A 17,216-nucleotide genomic window follows, 5' to 3' on the forward strand; every position below is an offset into this window, starting at 1 on the left:
TGCCCCTGAGAATCATTTCTTCACCCAACCCCACCCTTTCAGTGTTTTTGATGTGTTTAGAGAAAGATGGGCAAGGGATGGTTATGATTAAGTCATCTTAGAGTACTAACTGGTACCATATTGTAAAGACTACTGGATTGAAGGTTAATTTAGATTATCCTCAAGTAGAAATAATACGTTTCTTTCATTCCTGAGTTCTTAGTTGTGAATTTTGATCTTCGCACCACCAAATCAGCCATGATTAACAAACAATCTGCTCATAGATAAAGTTTAGGAAGCTTGATTAAATATTGCAGTTAGTCACTTCCCCTTAAAATATTAAGGCTCAATGACCGGAAATAAACATTTGCCTGAAATCTTGTATTAGGCAACTAAAATCAAGACCCATGTTTATACATGTCAGTGCATTCCTGTCAGAAGTATATTTGCCATAATTTTCATAAAGGCTTACCTTCCATATTGCTGAAAAAGGAATGTTTTAAATTGAGGAATTTAAATGACCAACACATTCCTAAAGATTCCTAATAATCATGTTTAACATTTGAGTTTTTGTTATATGCCAGGCACTGTTCTAAGCACTTTATGTGTATTCATATATTTAAACTCATAAGACTGTGAGAAAGGTCCTATTATACGATTGTAACCATTTTACAGGTAATAAAACTGAGATGTGTACATTAGGTCATATGCCCAAGGTCACATAGCACATAGAGAAATCTTTTTTTTTAACTCACTTCTAGATCCACATCTATGCTGTAGCCACTATGCTTGTCTACTTAAATATTTGCTGAAGACCCAAATCATTATTTCCTATAGCAATGGAGTCTCCCTATAAATTGCAGTTGTATTTTTCTCAAAAATACAGAAACCTTTTTAAGAAAAGAAGGGCTTAGTTGAAGACAGTATTTTTAGAAAACTCATGTCTCTCTACCATGCAGATTAGACGATAATTTACGGTATCATAAAGGCACATTATGGAATCTGGCTTGATTTACTGAAGAAAGTTTATATATTTTTAATCCGTAAATAAGATCCAGATAGTATCAAACTCTACTCCCATCCTCACTGCACCTCTCAGTTTCAATCAATTTCCCCAAGTGGAGAACTCAACATAACTTATTTGTTATTTTAAATAAAATTATTAAATTAAATTAATAATTTAAATTAAATTATTCAGATTTGAAACTGAAATTTGAGGTTTGTGAGGTAGAAAATGATTCATTATATGCAGAAACCCTAGACCAGCACCTGTTCTATATTGATTTACTAGTTTTCACCTTGTATTTTTGTCAAAAAAAAAAAAGACAAAGCTGTTCTGGAAAAATCAGGTAAAAAAATTAGGCACTAACTGCTTTGAAAGGTGTCAAGTTGTAAACATAATCTTGATTATTTAAATTTTTGAACTAGCACAAGATACCAGCTTTCCTAAGGAATTTTTATTGACCATACCAAAAATATGAAAACCTTGCAAGGTAAGTATCCGGTGAAAGGTTTTAAGGAAAACAAACAAACAAAAAAAGCTGTTCCAAAGTCATTAGATAGCAATTATGTTTACCACCAGTAGTCCTAATAAGTGCTTAACATTTTAATGCTGAAAATATATCATTCTCCTGAAATAAATGAAAACAATGGAAACATTATATCTTGGTTATATTAAAAAACAACTGAATTTTTTTAATGAATGTGGAAATGTCAGAGAAAGGGAAATTTACCATGACGTAAACTGTCATAATTTATTTTCTAAATATAAGTAAAATCAATTCAGCACAACTTAATTTGTAATATATCTTAGGATCTATACAAAGTTCCTACAAAATCAAACACATATACCCATCTGCTAAGGAACCATGATCATTAAGAACTAGGTCAATTTCTTTGAAGATTAATAACTATCATCCTCTCTAAAATCATATCCCCATGTTACATGGTGTTATTAGACAAATACTAATTGAAAATAAAAGTAAATTTTCCTTCTCAAATGATTATTAAAAAGTACAAGTGAAATAAATGTGTGTGGTATACCCATTTCAAAGCCAAGCCAAAAACAATCTTCAAAAATCTATTAACAATCATAAAATTAATACATAGTAGGATTTACCTAATCTATTTGAATTATAGATGGTTCATATAATCTGGGTTTTTTTTTTTTTATACAAAGTCTCACTCTGTCGCCCTGGGTAGGGTGTTGTGGCATCATAGCACACAGCAACTCCAAACTCTTGGGCTCAGATGATCCTCTTGCCTCAGCCTCCTGAGTAGCTGAAACTACAGGCACCCACAACCACGCCTGGCTAACTTTTTCTATTTTCAGTAGAGATAAGTTCTCACTCTTGCTCAGGCTGGTATGAACTCAGGTGATCCACCCTCCTTGGCCTCCCAATGTGCTAGGATTATAGGCGTCATCTACTGCTCCAGATTTATAATGTAGGATTGTTAATAACATTCTGCTTGCTCACAGTGACAATTACAATTTTATTTGTATAAGCATTTGATGTTCTAATATGACTTAAGGATACCATTCAACAACAAATGAGCAAAGGCAACAAGACAGAGACCTAAAATAAAGATGAAATGTGTATATTTAATGCCTACAAAGGACAATGGCCAAAGACCTTTTTATAAAGAAGGCTGATGGTATCTTCATGGCTTTTTACTCTCTTTTCTGACTGTTTATCATAAAACTACTCCATGATACCAGCTATTATTCATAATTCATATTATTCATAGTAGGACTACAATGAATATTTTCTATAAGTCCGTAGATATATTCAAGAATATCTGAGTAGTCGGTAATTATCATATGATGATTTTCTCATGAATTCGTAGCAAGGTGCTACCCCTTAAACAAATCTCAACTACCATAAGCATTTGTTCACCTTAACTAGTTAATTCATCACATAATAACTGGCATTTTATATTCTAATATAAAAATTTTAGGCAGCCTAAAAGTTTGCTATTACTGCTTGAATTCTGTGCCTAAGAATTTAAATTGTTGTTACCAATTAGGTACATACAACCTGTAAACTACACTATACTACCTAGAAATGTGGCATGAGTGTAAATATTGGTTTATAAGCCTTTAAAATCACTTTCTTCATCAAATCATTTTTATCCATCAAAAAGTCTGAATATGAATTGAGTAATTTTTTTTAGATAGTTTTTCCTCTGTCACCCAGGCTAGAGTACAGTGGCATCATCATAGCTCATAGCAGCCTCAAACTCCTAGGTTCAAGAGATCCTCCTGCCTCAGCCTCCTTAACTGGAACGACAGGCACATACCACCTTACCTGGCTAACTTTTCTATTTTTAGTGGAGGGAGGGTCTTCTCTTGCTTAGGCTGGTCTGAAACTCCTGAGCTCAAGGGATCCTCCTACCTCAATTTCCCAGAGTGTTAGGATTACTGGGGTGAGCCACCATGCCCAGCCTGAATTCAGTGTTCTTTAAGAAGAAATTAGATTTTCAACCGATGTTTCATAGTAGGATCAGAAATATAGGAATTTAGAGTATCATTAATACTCCTTTTGGAAAACATGATAGAGGAAAAGTTACATTTTAGATAATTAAACAGGAAACAGAAAAATCTTTCCTCAAGTATGGCCTTATATCATAATAGCAAAACTTAATCAACACCTTTAATTTAGTTACATAAATTTCTGTATCTAAGAATTCAGGTATTTTATATAGAGACAGGATCAATTCTGAAACTCTTTTCAATACATCTCTAACTTTTCAAGTAGATAAAAATCATCAGTTGGAAGAAAGATGCATACAAAATCTATAAGTATTTCTGAGATGACAAAATGGACAGTAATAAATAATTTTTAATTTGCTTTAATGACTTAATTTTCAAAATATGTGAATACTACATATATCTACGTGTAAGAAAAATACATTCTAACATAACCATACATTTATTCCTTCCCTCCTTACTACTTAAAATAATCTCAAATTATTGGTCTACTTTCCACGTTGCCACAAGGGTTATTCACTTAAAGTCTATTATCTATTTATTTTGAATGAATCAAGTCAATTCAAAGGTTATATTTTTCTGTGTCTTGAGAGTCTTTCAGGATTTCTTGCCTGAGAAAATTTCACAAGTCATCTGTTGCATCTGTGTTACAACTAACATCAAAAAAGTCTTAACCTTCAAAAGAAAGGTCACTCATTTATGTAAATATTCTTCTCCTTGTTTACACATATTGATGACCTCAACTGCCTTGAACTGGGTTTCAAGAGATGAATTTCTTGGAAACTTAGACTTTTGGAGCTGGAAAGGACATTAGAGATCATTTATTCCAACCTCTTCATTTTATAGTTGAGGACACTGAGCCCAGAAAAGATAGCCGAGTGAATTTGGGCAAGTTTCCTACTAAGTGGCAGAGCCAGAACTAGAAGCCAGGTCTCCTGACACCCCCTTAGGAGCCAGGTCTCCTGACTTTTAGTCCAAGGATCTTTCCATTACACACACTGACTCTCTATTCTCTGAGGCCGTCTTGGGCTGCTCAGACTGATCACGTTGCTCGTAAATGATCACACTCACTAAATAAAATGCCTTTGATGACAAGTCCTGGGACTTTGGAACACACCTGTAATATCAGGCTACCCGCTAATCAAACTCTTCCAGTGCCTAGAACACCTCAATAGTTTCTCATTGATCACATCATAAATTATAAGCTCTTTAATATGATCTTCAAAGCTGTATATGATCTACAAGTCTCATGAAATTCTCACCCTGTTTCTGTGCTACCACTAGCCTTTTTTTTTTCAGTTCTTCCAATGTACCAGGCTCATTCCTTCCCTCTCCTGGAGGTTCTTATCCCATGCTTTGTTTGGCTAGCTACTAGTCCCTTCTTTAGTTCTTGGTCTAAGTCTAAGTTCTCCCCACCCCCTACCCCTTGCTTTACTCACAACTCTTTGATGTGCATTCTAATTACAACGTATTTTCAACAAGTCCAGCTAATGCATTCTATATGTAATTACTTAGACAATGAATTTCTTTGTGACTCTACTCCAAGCTTTGAAAGAAGTACTGTGTCTATTCCTTATTCATCCCTCTACCCTTCAGTGCCTAACAAGGTGTGTCTGGAGCACAATAATCATAATAGTTATTATCTATTGCTTGATTATTACCTGCCAGGTAATAATCCTTACCCTGATTCTTACCTTGCTCTAAAAATCATGACTGCATTAAAATCTCCAACAATCCTAACAATTTTTGTTCTTTTATTGTACTTACTTTATAGATTATAAAACCGAGGCATAGTACAAAAAGACATTTTCCCCATATCACACAGTAAATGATAAAACAGGTATTTCAATGGAAGCACTCTTATTCCAGCATTCATTCTTTTACCAACACCTTATGCTGCTGCACACTCTAATACTTTTTAGATAAATGAATGAACTTATGCACAAAATCAAGTTCAAAGTTTCACTGAAATATATAAATGGAATATTAACAACCTATATATTATTTTCTATATGCCTGGCACTGTTATCAGTACTATACATACTTTAATCATTTTTTTCCCACAGCAACTCTATTAGGTAGATACTACAATTACTCCCAGTGTATAGATGAAGAAAATGAGGCCAGACAGGGTAAGTACTGAGATCACCTTGCTAATGAGTGGGGGAGCTGGGCTGCAGACACAGCAGACACAAGTCTATTTCTAGAGCCTGTGCTCTTTACTTCTCTTCTCTACTGCCGTACCTGTGATTGTCCATATCTAAAAATAAACAGTTCAAAGTTGATAAGCTACTTATTTAACATTTATTAGGGAATTCCAAAAATGACAAAAGAAAGGGAAGAAATCCTTTTGATTAGGCTAACAACTAAAGCCCTGTATCTAATGGAGATAAAAAATAGGCCATTATATGGATGAATTACCAGAAAATGGTAGTCCCTTTCTCCTAGTGGTTACATCTCCACAGTAGGGTGAAAGGTCTTGCTGGGAAGTATCTTATTTCTGACCTCAGTATCCCTTGGCTGAGCACCCTTGTGAAGGTTAGCACTTGCATACTCATATTCAGTAGCCTTGGTTAGACCTCAACCGGCTGCCAAAATTGTGCACACAATGAAGAAAAAGGAAACATAGGATAAAGAAACCATAGAATAAAGACTGGAAAATAAATACAAAAGCCATGCAAAACTTCAAAGCCACGGTAAGCAAGGAAAACATCTGCTAAAATGTGTTAAGACCCCAATAAACCTTGCTCAAATTTCTGATGGACAAAGTGTATCTCACTAAGCTCTTCAATTCCATTAGCTAGAAAGTGAAGATAATGGGCTTATCTTGACTATGTCCTTAAATAAGAAAATAGTGTTGGTGAAATGTCTTCTTCAAATGATAAAGTTCCATACAAATTCATGTTTGCTCAATATTCGAATCTTACATCTTATAAACTCTATGGGGGGGGGGGTTCCTCAGGTCTTAAATCAATTTTATTGTCTGACAAAAACTGTTAATGAAACAGTGCCACGATATGTGATACATTAAATGTATGATTCCATTCTGCACATGGTTGGAATTTTATCCTATTACCATTGGGCCACACAACAGAAACAAAAAGGAAGGCAGTTTTCGCAGGAGGTAGCCTTTTTCTCAGCCACAAAACTGCTAGACTGGAGCTTAAAAACAAAAGCAAATTGGAAAGAAAAATTTTAGTTCAAGGTTGGAGGACTCTAGTCAGTTCCTCTGGGCAAACGATGGATGCTTTTGTTGCTGAGTATGGATATTCAGCAGTTTTCGAAGGTGTGCTATAAAAGTAGGGCAAAGAAATCCAGTATTAGAAGCCAGATTTCACAGGGAATGTACCCTGTGTCCAAAGTCAAAAAAAAAGGTCAAATTGGACAGTCGCACGAAAAGCAAGCCCAAAATAAATCAGCCCAGCCATATAGATGGAAGATGCAATTTGACCACAGATTCCCACCTTTCATGCCTGTTACTGGAATTACCAAGCACGGTGAAGGGGAGAGACAGTGGCAAATTCATTTAAATTTTCCACATTTCAGGTTTCCCAGATATAAAATCCACATAATGGAAGTCTTTCTTTCCAAAGTGCTCTCACATGCTTAGGTGTAGGACACTACAGGAGGAAAAAGAAAAACAAAAAACAAAAAACTGCTATCTTTTCTCACAAAACGAGATCTTATAACCTTACCTAATAGATTGGTTAACCACAAGGCCAGATCTTCTTTCATTGGCAGCAAATTAGCTTCATGTCTGCTGGCCAGCCACTGGCTATACTGATGCATATCAGAGAGGCCAGGTCCACCGCGTACCTTTGGGTTCAGAGCAGTGCACATTATTTATCCACTTCTAATACCTATTTTGGAAAGAAAAGAACAATTTCTTTATGTACAGGCTTCTTTCATTAAAATCCTGCCGTTATGACACAGTTATGAAGCAGATCCCTGGGTCTTTTGGTGACAGGTCAGTTTATTAATTATTAAACCCCGTGAGACACTATTTGCTTTATCTCCACTGGCCCTCTCACTTTGGGCCAACCACTTGGTAGGAAAGAACAGCAATCAAAGGTCAAATAGAAAATCAAACAATAAGTTCAAAGCTTATATGAGATAACGTATTTGGAAAGAGCCAGCTTCCCAAGCAAGAAGTTTCATTTAACACAATAAAAAGTGGTTGAGTTGAAATGTTAGCATTCAATTTGCTAATTCTCATTGTTTAGGTTAACATTTATAACTATAGATTTCCATAGGATTTTCGGATTGAACAGTAGCAATGACAGTATTGGCACAACTGAGTATAAACACATGGTCATGAAGACCATTGCCTGAGAGATCAAGCACAGTATATGGTTCTTTGGAGAAGGCCAAGAATTTACAGACTCACAGTTTAGAAAATTGAGAGGGAGACAGGGGAGAAGGCACATGAAAAGTGTCTCTACCACATTTCTCTTTTACAGCCAAAAAAAACAAAAGCAAAAACAAAAACCAGAGAGGTTAAGTGACTTCACCAAGATCCTACAGCTAGATCACGGCAGAATTAGTCTTGAACCTGAGTCTTCACACTCCACTATCAATACTCTCTCCATAAAGAAACATCTTTATACAAAGTAGAATAATCAAAACCCATATTGATAACCCAAGAGTTGTACTTGGGTTATCAATAAAATTTGTAATTTGTAATTTGATAAATGCTGCTAGACGTTTTTAATTGTTCTCTACTGCTTCCTTTTTCTTGCTTTGAATCTTTCCACTTTATCTGTTTTACAAACTTGTTTTTATTTGCAGGCATCTTTCGACTACAAGTATTTAAATATAGTATATCTATAAAACAAGAGATAATTTCATTAACCGTATCATCTTACAAGTAGCATGGCCTCCTATTTGGATTGTAGAAAAGGTATCTGAAAATATAATTGGCCTTGGAATATAGCACTTTTGAATACATTATTTGTAGCACCTGAGCCTACAGATAACATAGAAGCAGGAAATGTCACAAAGTAATAATGTGTCCCAACATGTAGGACACATGTGTGTATGCAAATATGCTTATGAAATAACCAAATGTGTTACGACTATATGACAATGAAAATAGTTGTAATGGGCAAGAAGTAAGGCCCATATCATAGAGTTTTCAGCTCTATTTCAATATTTGTGATATTCTAAAGCTATCGATATGTTTTATATTCTCTTTTGGGTTATATGTTTTTGAAACTTGCATAGTATTCATTTCCATATAATCTCAAATCCTAATTCACATAGCCTGAGCTAATTTCTTTAATAAAAAAAGATATTCATGTTTAGAAAAATGCAAAAGATGACCATCTCCCTAATATTTTTCTGTACTATTAGAAAAGACTGTTGGAAGTGTGAGTAAACACCTAAAAAGTATCACTAAATATACAATTTGAAATAATTTCATTTAGGATTCAATTACTCTTCTGAGTAATTTTTTGAAAAAAATATCATTTTATTTGAAAACATTTTCTATATATCTATCTAGCCAACCAGTACAAATGTGAACCTTGTCATATGTCATTGAACTGTCAGTATAGGAATCAGAATACTATCATTGTTTATTCTTTCATAATTAATAATATTATGCACATAAGTCTTAAAGTTTTCTCCAAATTCTGTGATTAAACAGCAAAAACCTAAAACACTGTTCAGCCCAAGTTCTTTTAAACATATGTCAAATTCTAGGGGAACAAAACATCTCCCTGTACCTAGTTAGAAGTTCCATAGGCCAGCCAGTCTCAGAAACAAACATTGCAATAATAAAGTCATAATGTTTAACAACATGATTTATACACTTAAATAACTAATTGAAATCTTAAAAGAGTTACCTCTAAAATGTCTTTCTTCTCAAGACACAATCTCTCCCACTACTTTCCTGAAAGTGAGATGTTGTCGTTCAGTAACTTTACCTACACCCTATTATGTGCTCTGCAACTTCCATTTAAGCATCAGAGTCCTCTTTGCTCTGTAAAAAGCAAGAAGACACCTCAGATTCTTAAGCTCATTGTCCAGCAAAGAATTCATCAAGGGATAGTTTACAGTAAGCCTAATGGCACATAACAATTTCAGTGCGCCAGAGGGACACAATCCGTCCCCTCAACACTTCTACTGAACAGTGAAGTTTTTTATCTCCCTTGACAGTGGCAGATTTATTTCTCATGGAATCTGTCCTGTGTACTGCCAGCAATGTAACTCAAACTATCTTCTAATATTTACAGATGATCATTCAGCAAAAGCAATAAGAATAATTAAGCAATTTTTTTTGCCACTTTGTATTTTAGTAAAAAGCAAAAATACAGTGACATTTTCTCAAGAGGCAAAAGTGACAGAAAGAAGGCTGAGTGGGTAACTGACATGCTATAGAAATTAAATGTATGACAAATGTATAGAAACCTAAAGACACAGCCATGGACTGGGACTCTTCTGTTTAAGTCCCTTCTGAATAGAATTAGGATTGCCAATCCAGTTTCTCCTGATCCTTTCTCATATTTCAAATCAGCACCTAACTGAGCATGATTCCATAGCTTAGCTAAAAGTCACTACCTGCAGGTCTTGGGTTTAGATTTGGCTCAGACATGAACATGAAACAAAATTTGGAATATGGAGGATTTACCCTAAGGTAAAGTAGTTTGCATTTGAAGAAATTATAATGAAGGAAGGGCAAATAAATTTATATTATCCAGAAAAAAAAGAGACCACTATGGAATTATACCCTTCTTAGAATTTGTAATAAATGTTTGATCAACCTAGATGAGTTAAATTCATTCTGAAGAACAAACTAACAGATCACTTCTGTTCTTTTGAACTCACTCAAAAATTTTCAAAATTACAAGAGATGCTAGGGGTAATTTTTGAAGATGGGACATGAAATGATGAATGATTCACTAGACTGGAAGCAAAATATTAGGTTAGAGAGAAAAAAACATTTTTTGTAATATTTCTAAATACTTTAAAACATTTCCAACAAAATTTGTACAATCAAAATATTTAAAAAGCTTGATAACCTTGGTAAACATTAAAGTCAAACACTTTAGAGAGAGGCATGAAGACTGAAAAGGCTTCTACGGCTCCTCCAAACTTTCTGGGTAGATAACTAAAAGTGGATAACTCAGCCCAGAAGGCTTGGTATTCAGAAAAATAAAACTTAAAGAGAAAAACATGCAGAAATTTAATACAAAATCCTTCAAAGACTGTGTGTGTACATGTATTTTTCTTTCTTTCCATAGTAGAAGGGATTCTGGAATAACAATTATGAATATGATGAGAATTGAACTAGCCCAGGAGAAGAAGAAAAAAAATTAATGACTCCACAAGTAAAATATCACATGTTTGAAGACTGTCTAGTTGGTTGTTCCAGAATCCCAGCTGAAGACATCATCGGTTTGACTCAGAAGAAAAAGTATTCTTCCATGCCACCTAGAGGTGTGCTTTAATTGTGACCACAATGAGTTCTGGCTTATGTCTAGACTTTGCTGACAAGTTAGAGAAAAAGTACTGAAATATTACATAGAAAATAAATTAGTAATAAAAGCAAAAATAAAATGATGAAAACTTATCACTGCTATCTACTTGGAGATTCCACTAAGAAGCCTGACTAATGGCTATAATGTTGGAATTAGAATTAGAAGTCCAGGGTCAAAAAATGTCACCACTGCTTACCCATTAAGGAGCTTTTTCAACTGTAATCATATGACTTTTCTCTTTTATCTGAGTTCTCCACTCTGCACAGTGGAGACTAACATCTTAAAGAGTATTAAACACTTGTGCCGGAGCTTGGCATATATTTTATATTCAACCTGTTTCATATTAGTTAAAATGTAAATCTTCAACATCAGAAATGCCCCAAACTAAAACTTCCACTGACTTATCTTAAAGAGAAAAGCAATTCTGTGTCAAAATAGGAATATTATATAGAACTCTAAATCATTATGACAAAGGTCAAGGGGCAGAAGTGCAAAAAGATAAAAATATTAATGATACAATACCATTGATGATAGAAAATTCAAAGTTTTCTTCATATTGAAAGAAGTGCATCCTCCAAGATGCTGATTAACCGGTTAAAGATCATAAACTATTAACATTGGAAAATGCTATACCTCTCAAAAGAAACGTAAGACACTGTCACTACCTCCCCCCTCCTCCCCCACACATAAGAAGTCAACTGTGGCCACTAAACACAATGAGTCCTAATCAAGCCACAGTCACAAGCCCCGTCCCTAAAGGTGACCTCTGCTCTCATTTGTAGCATTCATCTCTCCTCCATTCAGTTGTATGTCAAGGACATCAAAGAACACAGAGACAAAGTTAGCAAAGTCAGTAACATTATTTTTTTAAATTAAAAACAAACAAGGCTCCAAACTGAGTGATCAAAAATCTGGAAAGAGACAATGCTGTCTTTCAAGCTAAGCTCAAAGAAGAAACCAGCCAGGATGGCTCTAGATGACTCTTTCACCATTGTGAGTTCTTCACTCCTTTGTGATTCATTTTCACTAACCAATGATATTTCTAGGGAAGGCAACAGTATTTTCTACCAATGTCATGAATGAAAAATCTCAATCTGAATGTCTACTCAGAAAAAATGTAATCCATAATTTCATCAGAAAGGTAATTTCATATCCTTAATGGAACCTCCACCTTTGGCTCAGAAAGTAACTTATTCATAAATAAAAGGTACCCACAAACAAAACAAAATAACACTCAAGGCTAGTTTATCTAGTCACATAATAAAATCTTTTTGAAAACTTAGAAGATCTATCTAGTCCAATTCTTCATTGTTAAAAAGGGAATGGTAGCCAATGAAGATATTTTGCCCAAAGTAATAAGACTATTTAGTCTGAGTAATTAAAGGTGTCCTGCTCAGCTCTCCTGGTGCCCAACTTTGCAATAATATTGTCTTCTAGGCATCTCTTTCCTATCCCAAAGCCCAATGATAATTTGTTTTGAATAAAGTGATGATCTGCATACAATAAAAATTCCTTCTCAAATTATGACCAGAAAAACTGAATGTGAATTGATTTTTCTGTATTTTCATGAAATTAGGCATTTTTTTCCAAGTTGTTAATTTTTACTCCTACTAAACCTTTCTTCCAAACAATTTAGCAACGTTTTAAAACACTACCAGGTTAGCTTGGAACAAAGTTTGAGTCAGGATTGGGGAACCTGTAGCCTTGGGGTTCTTCTGGATCCTTGAGTATGATCTTTTGATTGAATTCAAATTTTACAAAACAAAATCCTTTTAATAAAGGATTCTGTAAAGTTGGGTTTGGTCAAGGGGCCATAGTTGGGGCTCTCAAAAGCCATTTGATAGTTATTAATCAATTAGACTATTTAAGGACTTAAAAATTTCATATAAGTTGACCAGATAATTCCTAATTCATGAGAAGATTTTGGTTTTCTGGGATCATAATGCCAAGATGCATTTAATTATAAGATAGTTCCTAGATAGCACAGTTCTACATTCTGTTGAAATTATATATATATATATATATATATACACACATATATATATGATGGTCTCATGTAAGGGGAAAAAATTAGTAAAAACTCACACAAACTGACTCTGAAAACTTTTAATACAGAAAATTATACAAGTGTCTCACTCGTTTGGCAAAAGATATTTTCTACTTTCACTCCACTTTTTTTCTCTGGTCAGGAAAAAAACTTGAATGAAATACCCTGATGGTTGCTCAGGAGAAATTAAAAGGAACAGTTGGATCTCTTTTGGGCCCCAATATCAATACCACAAAAATACCAAAACAACATTACAACATGCCCTGCAGTTTTAAACAAGAGTCTCCCTGTCAAAAAAGAAAGTTGTTATCGTTTCGTCATTTGTTTTCAATCAAAGTTCCCTTGAACTTTCAATCAAGGGAACTTTATTTCCCAGTAAAGCACAGTCCACATCACTAAAGAGTGGTGTTTAGCAATAAAGAAAGAAGGCCAAACTTCAGTAGCATACAGGCTGAAATTCTAGTTACCATACTGTCTAACAGGCCACTTGGCCAGCTCTGTGCAAATGTTCCAATGTGCCTTCAAAGACACACTGTCCCATGCCTCGTCTGGGACTGTTCCTTACCTTCTTTTAAGCAGTCAAAACCTGCATGCCCATGTTGGAGAGGACCACCACAGCCACCACCTTCTGGGCAATTAGAAGGAAGCATTCCTTGAGCAGGCGCTCATTGATCAATTTCAAAGACAGGCTGGGGCAAATCAGCGCCCAGCCACAGAGAATCAGCGTCCACACTGCTAAGTGGTTGGGGGAGAGCAGCAATGAGCAGAAGGGTTTGTTCTTTGCTTTGCCTCTGTGAATCCCAGGGGACAGGTGGGAAGGAAAGGTGGATTTCCTCCCTGACTGGCACATCCAACTTGTCCCAGGCTTTATTTTAACACTAGCCTGCCCGGTGATTGTTGCTGTGTACATGCAGATCATATTTCCCCTGCATGAGACCTCCCATGTACAATTGATTTAGCTATTGGGGCGGGGGGCGGGGGTGTAAATTTAAAAGTAAAGTTTTGCAAACTTGATTGTAAGAAGATAAAGCTGAAAAAAGGTGAGAGAATGAAGATGAAAGTGGAGAGGGTAAAGATTGACTTCAAAAAGGTTAAGGGGGGGGAGAACTGAGCAACCCTCCCTCGCTTCCAATGGTGCTGGAATGCAGAAAACAATCTGTTAACCCTCTTTTTTTTGGGGGGGGGGGTGTTTGTTCTGTTTTATTTCTCCTTCTCCCTTTGAGACAATAGAAACTTACTTCTCATGTCTGGGTTAAGTTAATGGCAATTTTCCACACTGAGTTTACGGGATTTCTCCTGCAAAACTAATGCCTCCAAAGCCAAATTGGCTCCTCTGCTCCCCAAATTCAGATTCTAGTCTTATCTCCGGACTGGATCAAAAAGAACAATACTATGCAAAATCTTCCCCCAAAGTGCTGAAACACAGGCTAGCGTTTGTTTATTCACATTAAGTTCAAATCTGTCAAACCCATCAACCCAGAACAGTGAGTGTCATCCCAGATCACACGTGCAGCGCTCTTTCCACACAGGCTGGCTTCCCTGAGTCAAGGAAAACATTCAGGATCAGTCCGTTAAGACTATTCGCGCTGCCTGTCCCCCACCCCCACAGCAGGCAAGGCTGAGCATGCATTGCAGACCCTGGTGCGCCAATGCCTATGCGCGCATTACAATCGAAGCGTTAGTTAGAGAGCCTCACTCTGTCCCTGGTTGGCTGAGCCGCCCCCGAGGGCTTACGCGCTGCGGTCTTTTGGGCTGGTCCACAATAGGGACGAGAAACACCCGGTTGTTCCCAGGGACTCAGAAAGTCAACCACTGCAGCGACTACCCACTCTTAAGGCCAGAGTCTCTCCAACTGTCCGCAGCTCTTCACCCTTCTCCACCTCCTCCATGAGGTTATTTTTAGCGAGCTCTCCCCTCCCCCGCCGCCCCGGTGTAGCAGGGAGGCAGGGGCTCCCGCAGTCCCCGGCTGCAGAGCGCGCGCGCGGCGGTGGCTTGACCGGGAAGTGGGCAGCCCTCCTTGCTCACCCTGCGTGCAGAGCTGGGCTGCTGGCGGCTCTCAGAGGCGCCCGGGCTCTGAATCGAGCTCCTGCCGCTGCTCCGGGCCAGCCCCTTCCAGGCGCAGGTCCTGCAGCAGCTGGTCCCCGCACCCCACCAGCCGGGCGGCAGCGGCAGCGACTGCAGCCCCGCTGCCCCTCTTCATACTTCTCTGATGGCTCCTCTCGGTGCTGTTTGGGAAAACGATTTTTTCTCCCTGCCAGAAACAGATTTCCTACATTTCATCAGTCTGCATAGACCGAACGGAAGTAAAATGCTTACTTTTTTTGGTGGACGGCAAACGCAATTGACACTGATTTACCCTTCAAACGGGGAGAGATTGTATTACAAGCCCTTGGCAGCAATTCCGAGCTTGGGGCCAAGCTCCAGCCCCCTTCTTGTCCCCCAAACGCTAACCTAAGAGACAAAGGAAGCGGGTGGGGAGGGTGGGGAGGGGATCATATTTAACTCCAGGGTTTTAACAGAGTCAATGGCTTTAGCACAATATTAAAATTGGGTGTTGGAAAAGTTCTGCTTTTCTGGCCAGTGATTTTGCAGACAGAGGCGTGAGCTTTCCAGTAACTTCAGCTACTCTTCGTTCCAAAATGAACATTTTGATGTCTTACAATTCTCTTTAAATGTCAGATTTTAGAAGAAGCTGCACTCCCGGCTGTTTTTGCTTTTCAAAAGGAAATACAATTCCACCCTTCCTTCTCTAAGCCTCAGTTATGTTGAATGTCAGAGACAATTTTCTCCAACTGTTGTTTATTAGTACATGTATTTTGAGATGAAAAGTCTTCCATGCAGTAGTCAGATGTTTCCCTGTATATTAGATGTTTCACCTCTAATATACAGTGGCCTCTTGCTGTCTACTAATTGCCTTAAGTTACCATTTCCCCTGGAGGGTAAATAAAATATGTGACACTTTTTGCTTAGTTTTCATTCTCATGTTTTTCAGTTTCATGTATGTTTCCATCCAATGTTTATGGTGGCAGTGGCACAAGTATTCTGACCCTCTCCTGGGTATCATTTTTTTAAATGATGAGTTACCCAAACCCCCTCCTGTAAAAACTACCTGTAGGTCCACAATAGCAAAGTGATGCAGATAATTTTAGATATAATTCGAAAAATTAATTTTGCAGTTATTATTGCTTTCATCTGAAAGTGGTTATTCGAACATCCAGAAATGGCATCAATTATTTGCTTGCAGTGGCAAAACAAATCATGATAATGAGAAAACAGATTGAAAGGGAGGCATTAAACAGTGATCTTTTTATTTTAGTTCAGTTTGATGTTGTGGCTCTTAACTACGTAGTCCTCCTTGGCTTCTCCAAAGAAAGAAAAAACAATCCATTTCTCATTTTAAGGAGAAACATCATTATTGGGTAGACATAAATAACAATAAAGTATAGAAAAGTAATTGGTGATGAATTTGAGCAAATGAATCTGAATAACACAAGTTTTCAAAACTTTACTAGATCTGACTTTACCTACAGTCTCAACCAAGTATTTTGCACGTCTGAACCTATACAATTTAAGTAAAAGGTCAAAGATCCTTGAAAATTTTTTATGATCAAAACTTTAGTCAATAAATGTTAATTTAGGCATTTTCAGCATATGTAATGAGATCAACAAATTTAGCACCTTGAGCTCTGAATATCTTATGTCTTATTCCTCCCCAGATATAAATACTTGTCACATTGTTCAATATTATAAATATTGAAAGACATATTTTCAAAATCAACATATAAATATGTTGTCTTTGTATTTTCCCAAACTGGCTTTAGGATTGTCCCTGCATCAACAAAAATTGCCTTACATGTTGCTTTTTATTACTTTGCTCAATATTATAAATCAATATATCAATATTATAAATATAATATATTTAAATATATATCATATTATATATCGATATTATATATCAATTATACCAATATTATATTTATGTATATTTAAATATATTTATAATATTGGGAAAATACAAAGGTTTACAAAGGTGTTGGAGAAGCATAATTGCTCAAAATTATTCCCTCTGTTGTGCCTATTTTATCTGGGTAGTCTTAAATTCTGCATGATATGAGAATCTCTTTCCTTTTAGAAAAAGCCAAAAGAAAAATACCAGGATAAATATAGAACATGCTTTTTCTTCCTTTAACATCTAAAGCAGCGGTTCTCAACCTGTGGG

The 17,216-nt window shown here is 36.4% G+C and overlaps 1 protein-coding gene across 14 annotated transcripts in view; it reads right to left on the reverse strand.

Annotated features, from left to right (window-relative positions):
• The window catches only part of GAS2 (growth arrest specific 2), a 140,652-nt gene extending 125,305 nt beyond the window's left edge, over positions 1 to 15,347 (reverse strand). For 2 of the 14 annotated variants that reach the window (XM_053560883.1, XM_053560877.1), the window contains exons 1-2: positions 13,563 to 13,797; positions 7,165 to 7,329 (exon numbers count right to left, since the gene is read on the reverse strand). In XM_053560883.1, coding sequence (XP_053416858.1) covers positions 7,165 to 7,309 — 145 coding nt within the window. In that variant the 5' untranslated portion in view covers positions 7,310 to 7,329; positions 13,563 to 13,797. The other 12 variants (XM_053560885.1, XM_053560884.1, XM_053560887.1 and 9 more) reach the window with 10 other exon arrangements.
• Positions 15,348 to 17,216: the final 1,869 nt, after the last annotated feature.

Source organism: Nycticebus coucang, chromosome 14 (assembly GCF_027406575.1).
Source record: "Nycticebus coucang isolate mNycCou1 chromosome 14, mNycCou1.pri, whole genome shotgun sequence".
Taxonomy (NCBI): Eukaryota; Metazoa; Chordata; class Mammalia; order Primates; family Lorisidae; genus Nycticebus; species Nycticebus coucang.